The 18,738-nt window shown below is 43.1% G+C and overlaps 1 protein-coding gene across 1 annotated transcript; it reads right to left on the bottom strand.

Moving 5' to 3' along the window:
* Positions 1-10,388: 10,388 nt before the first annotated feature.
* LOC139571455 (ankyrin repeat domain-containing protein 1-like) lies at positions 10,389-17,105 on the bottom strand. Its single transcript, XM_071394345.1, has 9 exons — positions 16,969-17,105; positions 15,562-15,744; positions 15,301-15,423; positions 15,031-15,138; positions 14,395-14,493; positions 14,166-14,264; positions 11,808-11,906; positions 11,595-11,693; positions 10,389-11,399 (listed from the first exon to the last, which is right to left on the bottom strand). The coding sequence occupies exons 1-9, from the start codon at positions 17,083-17,085 to the stop codon at positions 11,307-11,309; spliced, it is 1,020 nt and encodes a 339-aa protein (XP_071250446.1). The 5' UTR covers positions 17,086-17,105; the 3' UTR covers positions 10,389-11,306.
* Positions 17,106-18,738: the final 1,633 nt, after the last annotated feature.

The raw sequence follows: 18,738 nt of genomic DNA, 5'->3' as shown, positions 1-18,738 counted from the left end.
AGGTAGACAGAAGAATAAACACTCAAAGTTCATCTAGGCAGTCAGTTGGCTGCTTCAGCCTGTGGCCCTCCAGTAAGTAGTCATAAATCTCATGGTTCTGGATGCCAGGGTACGGCGTCATGCCCTGCGTCGCTATCTCCCACACGGTCACACCAAACGCCCACTACAAGAAGACACACGATTATATTCTCTCACACACACACACACACCACACGTATACGTATAAAGTAAAAATCGAGTAGCTGACAATTACACACGCAATATTTGGTTTTGGGTTCCTAGGTTATGCTAGCTACCACTAAAATACCATGTTACATACCATGTTACATGCTGTTTATTCTGGTGAGAACTCTGTTAAGCTACCCAAGGACTTTCCAACGACCAGAGCTGTGGGTGTGGGCTGAATGTCACGGGCTGGCTGATTATTTTTTTCAGAAAGGGAACTAGTTAGAAAGGGAACTAGTCAGAAAGGGAACTGGTCAGAAAGGGAACTGGTCAGAAAGGGAACTGGTCAGAAAGGGAACTGGTCAGAAAGGGAACTGGTCAGAAAGGGAACTGGTCAGAAAGGGAACTGGTCAGAAAGGGAACTGGTCAGAATGGGAACTAGTTAGTGGAATAACAGTACATTTGCTTTCTCTGACACAATTACATCTGTGTGTGTGTGTGTGTGTGTGTGTGCATGCGTGTGGGGTGGGGGGGGGGGGGGGCTCCTTACCACATCACTCTTTACAGTGAAGATTCTGTCGGCCAGGCTCTCCACTGCGATCCATTTGACAGGCATCTTGGCTATCCTGCCCTGTCTGTAATAATCACCACTGTAGATCTTCTTAGACAAGCCGAAGTCTGCCACGAACACCGTCATGTCATCACGCAGCCTGTAGGACCAGATCGACCAACCAATCAATACAACTTACTAGAAACAGATCAAAGTTGACTAGTCAGGATAAGCATTTGGCACTTATTAAAAAAAGGCTAGAGCAATGCGTTTACATAACAATGACACGTTGGTAATATGGTGGACAGTAACAGTGAGTTTGGTAATATGGTGGACAGTAACAGTGTGTTTGGTAATATGGTGGACAGTAACAGTGAGTTTCTACTTGAATAAGTTGCCAGATAAAACCACAGCCATACCAATGAGGTCATCATGGTGAGATGCGATTACATCTTTACATTGTGACAAAGTGTTTACAAAAGCGTTAACATAGTGATTACATCCTTACATTGTGACAGTGTTTACATCTTTACATTGTGATAGTGTTTACATGAATGATTAACATAGTGATTAAATCATTACATTGTGACAAAGTGTTTACATGAATGATTAACATAGTGATTAAATCATTACATTGTGACAAAGTGTTTACATTAAGCATTAACATAGTGATTAAATCATTACATTGTGACAAAGTTCAGGTCAGAGCTGTACTGTATATACAGTATGTACAAGTAACTGCCAAAATAAAGGAAACACTTGAGTAAATTAGGGATACAAGGTATATTGAAAGCAGGTGTTTCTAAACAGGTGTGGTTCCTATCATGCTTAGGGTCTCAATACTGTCAGGATTTGGCCAGGATTGTTCAGGTTTTTGGTCACTAGATGCCCCCATTGCGCCTTTTTTGAACCTTTTGTTTTCCCTTGTTCTAATTATTATTTGCACCTGTGTGTCATTTCCTTGTAGGTATTTAATCCCTTTGTGTTCCTCAGTTCTTTGCGCTGTGTTTGTATGTTAGCACCCAGCCCCAGCCATGCTGTGAACATATATTTCTCTTGTTGGATTTTCCAGAGGTTCTCTGGTTTTGTTCTTGTTTATTTTTGATTAGTCTTTTGAGGTTTGTTTTTTCCCTGCTGTTCTTACCACTTTGTGGATTTTCTTTGTATTTTGGAGGATATCCATTTTTTCTCTTGGCTTTACTTTTGACGTTGTGGATTTATATTTTTGCCTGAAGATCTTTTACCTTGATTAAACCACCGTCTCTAGTACTGCTGTGTCTGCCTCATCTTCTGGGTTCTGCCGACTATTAGTGACTGTTTCTCACACCGGGTCCTGACAAATACAGTGGCAATTTTAACATGTTAATCTTGGTGGGGCAGACTCCTCAAAAAGTTTTTAGATGCATGCCAGCAAAGCCACTATAACACACAACAATACATTAATTGAACTATAAACGGTGATAAACAGTGCCCACAAACTGTTAGGGCCTACATAAAGCTGTCCCAACAGCAGAGCCCCAACACCTTACCACTGCTAAGTCAGTGGAGCATTGTCTGGCAGCGAAACAGTTCATTCAGCCTCATTTACTGCCTTTTAAAAAAACATAGATGATATGGCTGACTTACTGGCATTTGAGATGTACAAACTATGGCATAAGGGGACGATGAGCGGATAAGAGGCAATCAGCAATTTCAAATAAGACATTCATGAGCGAGCTAGGATGGACGTAATCAATATAACTATTTGTTCAGCGGCATAATTCAGAACATGGGCCGTTCTTACAGTATTCTCCCTGTACACCAAGTCAGAACCGTAGAATGAATAAAGAGAGCATAAAAGCAGACAATGAAAGCTCTTACAATATTCAATGATGACATTTCTTTAAAACAGGCTATAGGCTACATGTGCACCACCAAGTCAGAACAGTAGGCTGAATTATGAGGGGAAAAGGGACTAAATTATTAGGGTGATGCACAGCTTACTACACAACATACACGTAGTATTACTTTCTTAGCTACAGTATAAATATCTCCCTGGCATATTACATCATTTATGCAGCAGCATACAATACATTTTTGGACCTTGTGCTGTTCTCACTTAAACAGGAAGGTGGCGCGGCGGTCCTTCGTGTGCAAATGTATCATTTATCATCAAAGTCTGGCATTCTCTGGATTTATGGTGCTTTCAAGACAACTGGGAACTTGGTAAAAAACAAGGTTGAATCATGACGTTAGCAATTTTCAGGTCAGAGCTCTAGAAAAGAAGCCAGAGTTCTCAACTTAGAATTCCAAGTTGGATGACCATTCAAAACATATTTTCCCTGTGGGAGCTAGTTTTTGTCCAGAGTTCACATTTGTCTTGAACTCACTGAAGTCTGAGATTTCCCAGTTCCGAGTTTCCCGTTGTTTTGAACGTGGCAGAAGTCATGCTGGTTTGACAGCATGGCCAATGTTGAATGTTTATCCTTTACATCTTGCAAAAGAGACCTTTAAACCCAGACTTGGACCACACACCCACTCCACTGAATAACAGGCTAGTGATTGCTTTGCAATGCATGCAGTTAGCAACTGATTCCTTCCAAACCACTCATCGTTGAATTTTAGATTTCCAACTTGTTGTGTAATTTGTATGAGCCCCGATACGTTTTATCTATAATTTCTCTTCATATGACAAGGATTGAAAAGGAATTGCCAGTAGATTGTCGACTTGATTCATGATGATGACTGCTTGCTTGCTAGCTAAGATTGTGAAAGTATGATGTTGACATGTCTAATCAGAGATACCGTAGATTTAACGTGATTTGACAACATTTTATCTGTGGCCAATGACCTTGAGCCTTCTTAGATGGGCACACCGTAGATGTCCTAACCGACTTGCCAAAAGTATAGTTTGTCAACAAGAAATTTGTGGAGTGGTTGAAAACCGAGTTTTAATGATTCCAACCTAAGTGTATATACAGTTGAAGTCGGAAGTTTACATACACTTAGGTTGGAGTCATTAAAACTCCATTTCTTGTTAACAAACTATAGTTTTGGCAAGTCGGTTAGGACATGTACTGTGTGCTTGACACAAGTAATTTTTCCAACAATTGTTTACAGACAGATTAATTCACTGTATCACAATTCCAGTGGGTCAGAAGTTTACATACACTAAGTTGACTGTGCCTTTTAACAAATTGAAAATTTCCAGAAAACGATGTCATGGCTTTAGAAGCTGCTGATAGGCTAATTGACATAATTTGAGTCAATTGGAGGTGTACCTGTGGATGTATTTCAAGGCCTACCTTCAAACGCAGTGCCTCTTTGCTTGACATCATTGGAAAATCAAAAGAAATCAGCCAAGACATAAGAAAAAACAATTGTAGACCTCCACGAGTCTGGTTCATCCTCGGGAGCAATTTCCCAACGCCTGAAGGTACCACGTTCATCTGTACAAACAATAGTACGCAAGTATAAACACCATGGGACCACGCAGCCGTCATACCGCTCAGGAAGGAGACGCGTTCTGTCTCGTAGAGATTAACGTACTTTGGTGCGAAAAGTGCAAATCAATCCCATAACAACAGCAAAAGACCTTGTGAAGATGCTGGAGGAAACAGGTACAAAAGTATCTATATCCACAGTAAAACAAGTCCTATATCGGCATGACCTGAAAGGCCTCTCAGCAAGGAAGAAGCCACTGCTACAAAACCGACATAAAAAAGCCGGTTTGCAACTGCACATGGTGACAAAGATCGTACTTTTTGGAGAAATGTCCTCTGGTCTGATGAAACAAAAATAGAACTGTTTGGCCATAATGACAATCGTTATGTTTGGAGGAAAAAGGGGGAGGCCTGCAAGCCGAAGAACATCATCCCAACCGTGAAGCACGGGGGTGGCAGCATCATGTTTTGGGGGTGATTTGCTGCAGGAGGGACTGGTGCACTTAACAAAATAGATGGCATCATGAGGGAGGAAAAGTATGTGGATATATTGAAGCAACATCTCAAGACATCAGTGAGGAAGTTAAAGCTTGGTCGCAAATGGGTCTTCCAAAGGAACAATGACCCCAAGCATACTTCCAAAGTTGTGGCAAAATGGCTTAAGGACAACAAAGTCAAGGTATTGGAGTAGCCATCACAAAGCCCTGACCTCAATCCTATGTAAAATTTGTGGGCAGAACTGAAAAAGTGTGTGCGAGCAAGGAGGCCTACAAACCTGACTCAGTTACACCAGCTCTGTCAGGAGGAATGGGCCAGAATTCACTCAACTTATTGCTGAAAGCTTGTTGAAGGCTACCCAAAACGTGTGACCCAAGTTAAACAATTTAAAGGCAATGCTACCAAATACTATTTGAGTGTATGTAAACTTCTGACCCACTGGGAATGTGATGAAAGAAATAAAAGCTGAAAGAAATCATTCTCTCTACTATTATTCTGACATTTCACATTCTTAAAATAAAGTGGGGATCCTAACTGACCTAAGACAGGGACTTTTTACGAGGATTAAATGTCAGGAATTGTGAAAAACTGAGTTTAAATGTATTTGGTTAAGGTGTATGTAAACTTCCGACTTCAACTGTAGGTACCATTGACTGGATCAATTATAAGCTACATATTCTAAAAGTCAAATTCATTCAAACTAATTTATAAAGCCCTTTTACATCAGCAGTATTTTATAAAATATGGCCTTATAAATCAGTGTATACCAGTGTTTAAGCCTACGCAAGGTCAATGACGACCAGCCAACAGCGCTGTGGAGATCACAATGATGTGTTAGATGTTTCTGATTTGTAATGAACCTGAGGGCTGAATGATACACTGAATCAAGTGCTCTCAGGGTAATGGCTGAGGCCTGCATATACAGTGGGGCAAAAAAGTATTTAGTCAGCCACCAATTGTGCAAGTTCTCCCACTTAAAAAGATGAGAGAGGCCTGTAATTTTCATCATAGGTACACTTCAACTATGACAGACAAAATGAGAGAAAGAAAATCCTGAAAAAAACATTGTAGGATTTTTAATGAATTTATTTGCAAATTATGGTGGAAAATAAGTTTTTGGTCACCTACAAACAAGCAAGATTTCTGGCTCTCACAGACCTGTAACTTCTTCTTTAAGAGGCTCCTCTGTCCTCCACTCGTTACCTGTATTAATGGCACCTGTTTGAACTTGTTATCAGTATAAAAGACACCTGTCCACAACCTCAAACAGTCACACTCCAAACTCCACTATGGCCAAGACCAAAGAGCTGTCAAAGGACACCAGAAACAAAATTGTAGACCTGCACCAGGCTGGGAAGACTGAATCTGTAATAGGTAAGCAGCTTGGTTTGAAGAAATCAACTGTGAGAGCAATTATTAGCAAATGGAAGACATACAAGACCACTGATAATCTCCCTCGATCTGGGGCTCCACGCAAGATCTCACCCCGTGGGGTCAAAATGATCACAAGAACGGTGAGCAAAAATCCCAGAACCACACGGGGGGACCTAGTGAATGACCTGCAGAGAGCTGGGACCAAAGTAACAAAGCCTACCATCAGTAACACACTACGCCGCCAGGACGCCGCCAGGGACTCAAATCCTGCAGTGCCAGACGTGTCCCCCTGCTTAAGCCAGTACATGTCCAGGCCCGTCTGAAGTTTGCTAGAGAGCATTTGGATGATCCAGAAGAAGATTGGGAGAATGTCATATGGTCAGATGAAACCAAAATATAACTTTTTGGTAAAAACTCAACTCGTCATGTTTGGAGGACAAAGAATGCTGAGTTGCATCCAAGGAACACCATACCTACTGTGAAGCATGGGGGTGGAAACATCATGCTTTGGGGCTGTTTTTCTGCAAAGGGACCAGGACGACTGATCCGTGTAAAGGAAAGAATGAATGGGGCCATGTATCGTGAGATTTTGAGTGAAAACCTTCCATCAGCAAGGGCATTGAAGATGAAACGTGGCTAGGTCTTTCAGCATGACAATGATCCCAAACACACCGCCCGGGCAACGAAGGAGTGGCTTCGTAAGAAGCATTTCAAGGTCCTGGAGTGGCCTAGCCAGTCTCCAGATCTCAACCCCATAGAAAATCTTTGGAGGGAGTTGAAAGTCCGTGTTGCCCAGCAACAGCCCCAAAATATCACTGCTCTAGAGGAGATCTGCATGGAGGAATGGGCCAAAATACCAACAACAGTATGTGAAAACCTTGTGAAGACTTACAGAAAACGTTTGACCTCTGTCATTGCCAACAAAGGGTATATAACAAAGTATTGAGATAAACTTTTGTTATTGACCAAATACTTATTTTCCACCATAATTTGCAAATAAATTCATTAAAAATCCTACAATGTGATTTTCTGGATTTTTTTCCCCTCATTTTGTCTGTCATAGTTAAAGTGTACCTATGATGAAAATTACAGGCCTCTCTCATCTTTTTAAGTGGGAGATCTTGCACAATTGGTGGCTGACTAAATACTTTTTTGCCCCACTGTATATAACATCACTAAAATCTAAAACTGACAGTAATGTACATCGTACCAGCTCCTTCCTGGCCTCAAAAGAAAAACAAGCCTTATGCCGGTAATGAAATCCTTTTTTCAGCTTGAGCTTCCTTATCAAGTTCTCTACATGCACAGTGAAGCTCAGCTTATCATCAACCCACACACCCAAATATTTGTACACTTTAACTTCTAGCAATGACATGATTTGTAACATGCCTGGCATTTGAAAATACCATGCATTTTGTTTTACCCGAATTTAGAATCAGCTTTAAATCATACAGATTCTGTTGTATGATGTTAAATGCTCTTTGGGCATTTTCAAAAGCTAAAGATAAACTACTACCACTTGAATAAAGAACAGTATCATCTGCATAAAAATGAACATCCGCTGTTTCAATAAGATCCCCAATGTTGTTGATATGCAAAATGAACAACAGTGGGCCCAAAATAGAACCTTGCGGAACACCTGAGCACACCTCTATGGACTCAGATTTACAGCCATCCGCCATTACACATTGTTTACGATTTGATAGGTAATTTATAAACCAATCTAGAGCATGACCAGTAATTCCACAACATTTTAACCTTTGCACTAACACAGCATGGTCCACGGTGTCAAAAGCCTTCGACAAATCAATAAAAACAGACACACAATGTAACTTCTTATCAAGAGCACAGTGGATGTCATTTAAAACCTTCAATGTTGCTGAAACAGTGCTGTGGCCAGACCTAAAACCTGATTGCATTCCATTTAAGATGTTGTTTTCTTGGAAGTAGACCTTTAGCTGCCTACTAACTAAGGACTCCAGTACCTTTGACAGTACAGACAATTTTGATATGGGTCGATAGTTGTCAAGTAGCGAGGGATCTCCACCTTTCAGGAGAGGCAGTACAAAAGCAGATTTCCATAACTTGGGGATTTCCTTAACATCAAGCGTAAGGTTAAAAATACATGTTAAGGGGGAGCAATGATGTCTGCGTCTAGGTGTAGAAGGCGGGGGTCTAGTTCATCAGGGCCAGGGGATTTTTTAAAATCAATTCTTTTCAGGGCTTTACACACTTCTGAAACAGAGAAGGATGAAAAGGAGAACCTGGTGAAGGACTGCACAGGGGTGTCAGGTAAATTTATATGGGGCTCAATTATACCTTTGACCTTTTCAAATAAACTGCCTGCATCAAAAAAATGCTGGTTCAAGGCTTTCAGAATGGAGGTTCTCTCAGTTACAATCTGTGTGTCGACCAACAATTGTTTAGGAAGCTGTGTATCTTTTCTGCACTCCAAACCTTTCACTACTTGCCAAAATTTGAATGGATTATTTAAATTTTTTGAAGTAGATTTCAGGTAGTGGTCTGCTTTCAATTTAGGGATCATAGCCACACCCATATTTCGAAGACGTTTAAAAGCCATCCAATCATCTGCCAAACCAGTCCCTCTTGCTTTAGCCCACATAGCATTGCGTTCCCTTATGATTTTTGTAAGTTCCTTAGTAAACAAAGGGTTCTCTCTGCCCTTATTCCTGAAAATTTTTAAAGGGGCCTATTGCATACATCCTGGAATGTGTTGTGGAAGTAAGAAAAGGCTAGTTCAACATCAGGGATTCATTCCATTCTATTCCATTCAATGCTAGATACATCATGTAAAAAACCTTGAATATCAAACCGCTTCCAGTTTCTTTTCGTAATAATACGTGGAGATTTCTTAGGAATTTTACCATCTCTCACACAGGCAATAGCACAGTGATCACTTATGTCATTTGCAAAAATACCAGAAGCATTAAAATGAGGAGTATTGGTTAAGATCAAATCAATCAAAGAGGATTTCAGAGGATATTTTATATTCAACCTAGTTACACTGTTGACAATCTGAGTGAGATTGTAGGTATTGCACAGAATTTTAAGTTGATCAGAGCTAGATGTTAGCCAGTCCTGATTCAGATCACCCATCAGGACAAACTCAGAATTGACATTCTGTTATAACAATTTGAAAATACAATCCAGAGAGCCAACAGCAGCAGATGCAGGTCTATAACAACCAGATACAACAATATTTAAAGATGAGCCAAGGTTTAGGTTCAAAGACAGATATTCAAATTGCTTAGGTTTAGTAACAGAAGTCAGAACGACCACAGAGAACTTGTCTTTTACGTATACAGCAACACCACCACCCTTAGATTTACCATCTGTACAAAACACATTGTAACCATTTATGCCAATATTTTTGTCTGTAATAGATTTTTTAAGCCAGGTTTCAGAAAGCATAAATACATCCGGGTCGGCAGTTCTTATCCATATATTCACAAAATCAAGCTTCAGCAGAAGACTTCTTACATTCATATGCAAAAACTACAGGCCACTCTGACTACTTAATTGGGCAGGGGTAAGAATGTCAGGACCTGGATTAGACTGGACATTTTCAGACAAAAGAAGCAGCAAGATAATGGCAAGTCTAGATTGAGGGTTACAACATTTGGAGTTACAGACAGCACTTGAACGAGAATCCATAGTCACCAGAGTCTTTAACGCCACATATTTCAGGAGATGTGTGAAGTCCAGAGACATGCTTAAGTACCAAGAGAACAGTCCTGACATGTAAGCGCAAGAGTCCGATTTCTCCCATATTGTTCGGGAGAAATGTGCATAGTTCTCATGTGCATTTCCGGAGCAAGTGTGGGGTTTCTCACAAAACTTGAGGGAGAATCAATAATATATTTCCTCATTCACAGTGCAACGGGCTCTAAATGTATCGCCAACATTGTAAAAGCCAAGGGTAGACACCAGCAAAATGAACAACAGCATCATGTTTGTTAAATGCCCTAAAAGTCACTAATCAAATAGTTCAACCGCTGATCAAAAAAAAAGTCTGCGATGTATACGTATGATGTAGACGAGCAAAGGTCCGGGGAGAGAGAAAGTGTCGAGGGCACCTGTACAATAATGGGAGGACCAGGGCAGGCAGGGAGCAGGCAGACAGGCAGAGAGCTCTGGTCAACAACGCACAAGGATCCTTGGTCGGCATATGTCAGGTAGGATACGTGACAGGCTCCAAACAGGTGGCGCTCTGCCCAACATGCCCTGATTGACGGGTCGCCACTGAGAGGCGCTATGAATGCAAGGACCACCCAGTTTAATATTTTGAAGCTATAGGCTACATTGTTAATTTACTGAGACTCAAACAACAACAAATTTACAATGGATCACAAAAAAAGTATTTTAAAACATAAGATTGGTTTATTGACTTGAACAATAAATAACAAGCGAAATATACTGATGAACTTTCCAATACATACAAAACTCAGTGAGGTCTCTTGACGCTTTGCATTCCAGAATCTCTTCTAAAAAACATCACAAATATTACTCAAACGATTTCCTGTTCAAAACATCCTCTTAACCAACAACAACTTTCCTTACCAGCTCACTGTTATCAGTTCTGTCTGTGTGTTAAAACAGGTGAATGTAACCAGAAACTAGTTTTGGTTAAAACTCGTTTGAATGTTCAAACTAAATATACTGTAGCACTGTAAACAGGTCACTTTGTATCATGCCGTTGCATTTGTCTTGCTCATTAACCAACGCTTACATACATCTCCCCAGAATCTCAATTGACAACTTAAACACAACATCAAAATGGATGGAAGCAACAGCCCTAATATTGGCCAGCAATATCAGCATTCAACAAATCAATCAGTATCACATATTAATGATCATCTGAATGAATGGGTGGATTTCCCCAAGACCTAAGTCATTGGGTGGATTATCCCAAAACCTAAGTCATTGGGTGGATTATCCCAAAACCTCAGTCATTGGGTGGATTTCCCCAAGACCTCAGTCATTGGGTGGATTTCCCCAAGACCTCAGTCATTGGGTGGATTTCCCCAAGACCTCAGTCATTGGGTGGATTTCCCCAAGACCTCAGTCATTGGGTGGATTTCCCCAAGACCTCAGTCATTGGGTGGATTTCCCCAAGACCTCAGTCATTGGGTGGATTTCCCCAAGACCTCAGTCATTGGGTGGATTTCCCCAAGACCTCAGTCATTGGGTGGATTTCCCCAAGACCTCAGTCATTGGGTGGATTTCCCCAAGACCTCAGTCATTGGGTGGATTTCCCCAAGACCTCAGTCATTGCTCTACTTGACAGATTTGTCATTGTTGACGTTACACAGGATGTTTTTAGCGCCACTCTGCCAAGCCAGAAGATTCTCACTAGGGGACTTGCCTTCCTGCATGGGAAAAAACACAAACAGTCAAATGAACTAAGCATTTGTAAAATAGATCACCTTACTGTATCAAACGTCAATATTCAAATGCACTCTAGGGGGTGCTATGCTCATACAATAGCCACTAATAATCATACCAACCGGAATATACTGAATGAATGTGAAAAGATGAGAATTGGATGATTAGGGAGTACTTACACTGTTCTTAGTTTTAAGACTGGCTCCATACATCATCAGCAGCCTGATAATTTTGAATCGGTTTATCCTCACAGCATCGTGCATGGGTGTGTCTCCATCCTGGTTAAACATAGTTAATAGCAACACAACCATATTACAAGAAGTGCAATGGTGGGTTTCTGAAGCCGTGCTGAGATGATTGTATTTTGTCATATTAAGGTTTGAATGTCTTACTCTGTCTTTAGCGTTGACGTCTGCTCCACAATGGATGAGGTGCTCAGCACATTCATAATGTCCAGTCCTCACTGCCACGTGGAGAGGAGTGCTGTGCAGCTGAGAGAAACCAGAGAGGGGGGAAGTCAGACCACAAAGCATCCCTATACTGTGCAGCTGAGAGAAACCAGAGAGAGGGGGAAGTCAGACCACAAAGCATCCCTATACTGTGCAGCTGAGAGAAACCAGAGAGAGGGGGAAGTCAGACCACAAAGCATCCCTATACTGTGCAGCTGAGAGAAACCAGAGAGAGGGGGAAGTCAGACCACAAAGCATCCCTATACTGTGCAGCTGAGAGAAACCAGAGAGAGGGGGAAGTCAGACCACAAAGCATCCCTATACTGTGCAGCTGAGAGAAACCAGAGAGGGGGGGAAGTCAGACCACAAAGCATCCCTATACTGTGCAGCTGAGAGAAACCAGAGAGGGGGGGAAGTCAGACCACAAAGCATCCCTATACTGTGCAGCTGAGAGAAACCAGAGAGAGGGGGAAGTCAGACCACAAAGCATCCCTATACTGTGCAGCTGAGAGAAACCAGAGAGGGGGGGAAGTCAGACCACAAAGCATCCCTATACTGTGCAGCTGAGAGAAACCAGAGAGGGGGGGAAGTCAGACCACAAAGCATCCCTATACTGTGCAGCTGAGAGAAACCAGAGAGGGGGGGAAGTCAGACCACAAAGCATCCCTATACTGTGCAGCTGAGAGAAACCAGAGAGAGGGGGAAGTCAGACCACAAAGCATCCCTATACTGTGCAGCTGAGAGAAACCAGAGAGGGGGGGAAGTCAGACCACAAAGCATCCCTATACTGTGCAGCTGAGAGAAACCAGAGAGAGGGGGAAGTCAGACCACAAAGCATCCCTATACTGTGCAGCTGAGAGAAACCAGAGAGGGGGGGAAGTCAGACCACAAAGCATCCCTATACTGTGCAGCTGAGAGAAACCAGAGAGAGGGGGAAGTCAGACCACAAAGCATCCCTATACTGTGCAGCTGAGAGAAACCAGAGAGGGGGGGAAGTCAGACCACAAAGCATCCCTATACTGTGCAGCTGAGAGAAACCAGAGAGAGGGGGAAGTCAGACCACAAAGCATCCCTATACTGTGCAGCTGAGAGAAACCAGAGAGAGGGGGAAGTCAGACCACAAAGCATCCCTATACTGTGCAGCTGAGAGAAACCAGAGAGAGGGGGAAGTCAGACCACAAAGCATCCCTATACTGTGCAGCTGAGAGAAACCAGAGAGGGGGGGAAGTCAGACCACAAAGCATCCCTATACTGTGCAGCTGAGAGAAACCAGAGAGAGGGGGAAGTCAGACCACAAAGCATCCCTATACTGTGCAGCTGAGAGAAACCAGAGAGAGGGGGAAGTCAGACCACAAAGCATCCCTATACTGTGCAGCTGAGAGAAACCAGAGAGAGGGGGAAGTCAGACCACAAAGCATCCCTATACTGTGCAGCTGAGAGAAACCAGAGGGGGGGGGGGGGAGTCAGACCACAAAGCACCCCTATACTGTGCAGCTGAGAGAAACCAGAGGGGGGGGGGGGGGTCAGACCACAAAGCATCCCTATACTGTGCAGCTGAGAGAAACCAGAGGGGAGGGGAGTCAGACCACAAAGCATCCCTATACTGTGCAGCTGAGAGAAACCAGAGGGGGGGGGGGGGAGTCAGACCACAAAGCACCCCTATACTGTGCAGCTGAGAGAAACCAGAGGGGGGGGGGGGGGGGTCAGACCACAAAGCATCCCTATACTGTGCAGCTGAGAGAAACCAGAGGGGAGGGGAGTCAGACCACAAAGCATCCCTATACTGTGCAGCTGAGAGAAACCAGAGGGGGGGGGGGGGGAGTCAGACCACAAAGCACCCCTATACTGTGCAGCTGAGAGAAACCAGAGGGGGGGGGGGGGGTCAGACCACAAAGCATCCCTATACTGTGCAGCTGAGAGAAACCAGAGGGGAGGGGAGTCAGACCACAAAGCATCCCTATACTGTGCAGCTGAGAGAAACCAGAGGGGGGGGGGGGGAGTCAGACCACAAAGCACCCCTATACTGTGCAGCTGAGAGAAACCAGAGGGGGGGGGGGGGGGTCAGACCACAAAGCATCCCTATACTGTGCAGCTGAGAGAAACCAGAGGGGAGGGGAGTCAGACCACAAAGCATCCCTATACTGTGCAGCTGAGAGAAACCAGAGGGGGGGGGGGGGGGGTCAGACCACAAAGCATCCCTATACTGTTATATACACTCTTTACATTGCTCTGTATATATATATGTTTCTAATGTTAGGCATCACAAATGGAGTTTAAGGGCTCTCTGTCTCAGTGATGTACCTTGTCTCTGGAGTTGAACCTCCCTCCTTCATTGAGCAGCAGCTCCAGAGTAGGTAGGCTGCCTCCCCTGCAGGCCCAGTGTACTGCTGTGGCGTCCAACTGGAGGGAGTGGGACATACAGAGTTAGGATGATGACAGTTCCCATCCATTCCGAACCATTTCCCATGTATGCAAATAGAGCTCTGATGAGTGACTGAGTGAGTGTAACAGAGAGAGAGAGAGAACTTACTCTATCTTTCTTCTCAATAGAAGCCCCAGCCTCCAGCAGTCTCTTCACAGCCTCCACATGGCCCTTAGATGAGGCTTTGTGTAGCGCTGTCCTTAGGAACTGTAAAAGAGAGGGAGGGCAGACAGAATTGGCACATTCATTTGGCTGCCTGTTACGTGTCCTATGGCATCGTAAGACTAGGAATATATTGGCCCTCGGCTGCCTGTTACGTGTCCTATGGCATTGAGAGACTAGGGATATATTGGCCCTTGGCTGCCTGTTACGTGTCCGATGGCATCGTAAGACTAGGGATATATTAGCCCTCGGCTGCCTGTTACGTGTCCTATGGCATTGAGAGACTAGGACTATATTGGCCCTCAGCTGCCTGTTACGTGTCTGATGGCATCGTAAGACTAGGGATATATTGGCCCTCGGCTGCCTGTTACGTGTCCTATGGCATTGAGAGACTAGGACTATATTGGCCCTCAGCTGCCTGTTACGTGTCCTATGGCATTGAGAGACTAGGGCTATATTGGCCCACAGCTGCCTGTAATTCAATATTTAGTATCTCAATCAATGTAGCTTCTGGCATGTCAAAAGACTGACCGAGATGGCAGTCCATGTGTCATCATAAGAGAGACATGATGCAGTACTCACATGATCACTGACGTTGGGGTCACCTCCACCTGACAGGTACTTCTCAAACACAAGCAACTTATTCTCCATTGCTGCTTTCAGGAACGTGTCTTCATCCACTGTGTCGGGCTGTGTGACAACGAAAAGAGACATGTTACATTAGCTTAGTGTAGTTTGAGTTGATGTAATCTATTGTTGGCCTTTTGTATTGAATTCCCTCTTCTTGATTATGGTCAGGAACTTTAAGCATGAGGGAGAGAGAGGTTGTGAGCAGGAAGTGGTGGGACGTACAATGATCTCTGGCTCAGGTTCTTTCTTGTTCTGCACCTTCCTCTCCCTCCTTCTCTTCCTCAGTTTCAAGATGTTGAAAAGGTCATCCACGGTCTCTAACTTCACCCGGCCTGATTTGTCTGTCTGAAAAGGAACAAGGTATACAGTAGGTTCATTTTAAACAGATGATATGGCTTGGAAGCAATCAAGCATTGGAAGGTGAGTAGAATGTTCAGTGTTTCTAATTGAGTACAAAGCATATGAGGTGCTATAAAAACTCACATTGAGATTGACAACTGTGATCTCCTCCTGAGTGCTGTTCTCATTCTCCTCTGGGATGAGGTCTTTGTGTGACCTCCGGGCATCCTGTTTCTCCTGGTTGACGGCTGCCTCGTACAGACTCTTTGAAAACGCCCCTGACAGGTGCTCACCTGCCCCCTTCCCCTCACACCCCTTACCAGTGACCTGGGAGAGAAAACAGATTGGAGATGAGATGACTATCCTCCTAAGCACTACTTTCTATTCCAAGAGAGGAAAAAGCAGAATGGAGGTCAGGTAGCCATTCACACAAAAGCCTTCCCTTTGTGAGATGTTTCTGTCTTATGGATGTTGCTAATAGAGCAGTGTCCAACTCATTTAGAGACTAATCAAAGTGAACCCTGTTAGGTGATCAACTGATGGATTATTTTGGACCAAATGAAAACCATCATTTTCTGTTAATTGTAGGATCTTATTTAGAGCCAGTGTGCTACAGCAGGAAAATAATCCTGCAGCAACAGGAAATGTGCATTATTATGTGGATTATAATTAATGGACATTTCTGTAGGGGTTGATACGTTTTTCATGAGGGAGAATTGGAAATTACCAACTTCAGAAGCCTTTTCAAACCTCCAAAATACCACCATATTAAATGTGTTTTATTTGAAGACTTTATTATTTCATTCCAAGTCATCATCTCATCTCTTTGTGATAAGATCATTATTTTAGTAGTTCTTCAAAGTAAATAAGGCATACTTCTATGACTGCTGAATACCAACTATCAATCACTGAGATCTTGTATTTTCAGGTAGAGATACCTCGAGAATCAACTGCTCTTGATCATGCATTCTTCTGTCTCCTTTACAGGCATAAAATAAACACAGACTGGACAAGTAGGCGTGCAATGGATTATATATGTAAATAAGAATGTGTTCTTAACTGACTTGCCTAGTTAAATAAAGGTTAAATAAAAACATGTATTTAATTACCATGTTTTCTGCACTATGTTGAATGTTGCCTGTTGGAAACTACAACTCTCTTCTACATCGCACAGTTTATCTCAACAACAAAACATATGCAATGTGTGCATTGAGCTAGCAGAAAAGAACAGAACTAAATGGAATTCTAATAATGGAACTGAAACGAAAAATTACTGAAATGTCGGTTAATTTCTCAGCACTAACGGCTGTCAAGAGAGACTACTACTTGGATTCCAATTCGGACTTATATACCCGTTTTAGCTGAGAAAGAAACCTTTCACAAACTTATCTCAGAATGTAATGACACTCTCCTCAGTCTCACAAGCCTACCAACCAGAGACTGATACTATCAGTAACAACATCCAGACAACCCAAACCCAGAGGAAATCATCGATTAGGTGCCTAACTGATGCAGAGTGAATCATAGTGACACACGCGAGAAACAACCTACCAGCTTTTCAACGCCTTTCAGTCCCATAACTAGTCTGTCTGTGTGGTGAGTAGTCCAGTGGCTCAACTTCCAGTGGTCAGTGTCAATTCTGTTCTGAGTGAGGCTGAGATCCATCATCTGTTATATAGCTGCCGCGCTTGGTATTGGTACCTCTAAAAACAGAAGTGAGGTCATGTTTCCCGCTGTTCAAGTGGCACCCCTTACCAGCCCGGGACATGGTGTCGGTTTCCATTAGTTACCACAGCAACAAAGTCAAAATTGGCTATATTGGGGGAAAATGTATGAAAACTAAAATTAGCTTTTTGGTCTTAATTTAAGGCCAGGGTTTGGCATAAGGTTATCAATGTGGTTGAGGTTAGGGTTGAGGTCAGGGTTAGGTTTAAAAACAGATTTTAATAAGAGAAATGGAGAAATAGGGGGTTTATGACTTTGTGGCTGTGGTAACTAGTGACGACCCAAGGTGTCTAGTCAATCGTCCAGCCTGGCATGCATCCCTGGTATGCGCTGATGTCACCATTGGCGGCGTGTAAGAAACTAATTCCTAAACTGCTAGACACCTTCAATCATTCGCACTCTCCTCATATATAAGGCGACATCGCATAATGCCTGCCTAATGCCTAGTCAGATTTACCGGGCGGCGGGTGACAAAACGGCTCAGCTATGTGCTTCCGTTTGTGATACCCACTTGCGTTTGCCAGGAAGAGCTGAGCTGACTTACTCGAGTTTGATATGCACGAGGTCATACGGTAAAAAAAAGTACATGAAGAGAGGTCCTTAAAACATATATGCTATTTTAATACAAAACGGAAACTGCCACAAAAATAAATCAAATCAAATCCAATTGTATTTGTCATCAGGTGTAGACCTTAACCGTGAAATGTTTACTCACAAGCCCTTAACCAACAATGCAGTTCAAGAAATAGAGAAATAGTAAATAAATATTTACTAAATAAACGAAAGTAAAATATATATATGTATGTATATATATACAAAAAGTAACACAATAAAATTACATAACTATAACGAGGCTAGGGAGTCAATGTGTGGGGGTACAGGTTAGTCAAGGTAATTTGTAAAGTGACTATGCATAGATAATAAACAGTGAGTTGCAGCAGTGTAAAAACAAAGGGTGGCCATTTGATTAACTGTTCAGCAGTCTTATGACTTGGGGGTGGAAGATGTTAAGGAGCCTTTTGGTCCTAGACTTGGAGCTCTGGTATCGCTTTCCGTGCGGTAGCAGAGAGAACAGTTTATGACTTGGGTGACTGGAGTCTTTTGACAATTTTTTGGGCCTTCCTCTGACACCGCCTAGTATATAGGTCCTGGATGTCAGGAAGCTTGGCCCCAGTGACGTACTGGGCCGTACACACTACCCTCTGTAGAGCCTTACGGTCAGATGCCAGGCCGTTGCCATACCAGGTGTGATGCAACCGGTCAGGACACTCTAGATGGTGCAGCAGAATAACTTTGAGGATCTGAGGACCCATGCCAAATCTTATCAGTCTCCTGAGGGGGAATAGGCTTTGTCATTTACCTCTTCACGACTGTCTTGGTGTGTTTGAACCATGATAGTTTGTTGGTGATGTGGACACCAAGGAACTTGAAAATCTCGACCCGCTCCACTTCAGAGCCATCGACGTTAATGGGAGCCTGTTTTCCCCTCCTTTTCCTATAGTCCACAGTCAGCTCCTTTGTCTTGCTCACATTGAGGGAGAGGTTGTCCTGGCACCACACTGCCAGGTCTCTGACCTCCTCCCTATAGGCTGTCTG

This window comes from Salvelinus alpinus, chromosome 3, assembly GCF_045679555.1.
Source record: "Salvelinus alpinus chromosome 3, SLU_Salpinus.1, whole genome shotgun sequence".
Taxonomy (NCBI): Eukaryota; Metazoa; Chordata; class Actinopteri; order Salmoniformes; family Salmonidae; genus Salvelinus; species Salvelinus alpinus.
This window is presented reverse-complemented; position numbering and strand designations above follow the sequence as displayed.

Excerpts from the sequence above, each read along its gene's own strand:
- LOC139571455 (XM_071394345.1), bottom strand. The coding sequence starts at position 17,085 with ATGATGGATCTCAGCCTCACTCAGAACAGAATTGACACTGACCACTGG. Across the intron at positions 15,745-16,968 it reads TGAAAGGCGTTGAAAAGCTG|GTCACTGGTAAGGGGTGTGA; the intron begins GTAGGTTGTTTC and ends TTTCTCTCCCAG. Across the intron at positions 11,907-14,165 it reads GGTTCAACTCCAGAGACAAG|CTGCACAGCACTCCTCTCCA; the intron begins GTACATCACTGA and ends GGTTTCTCTCAG.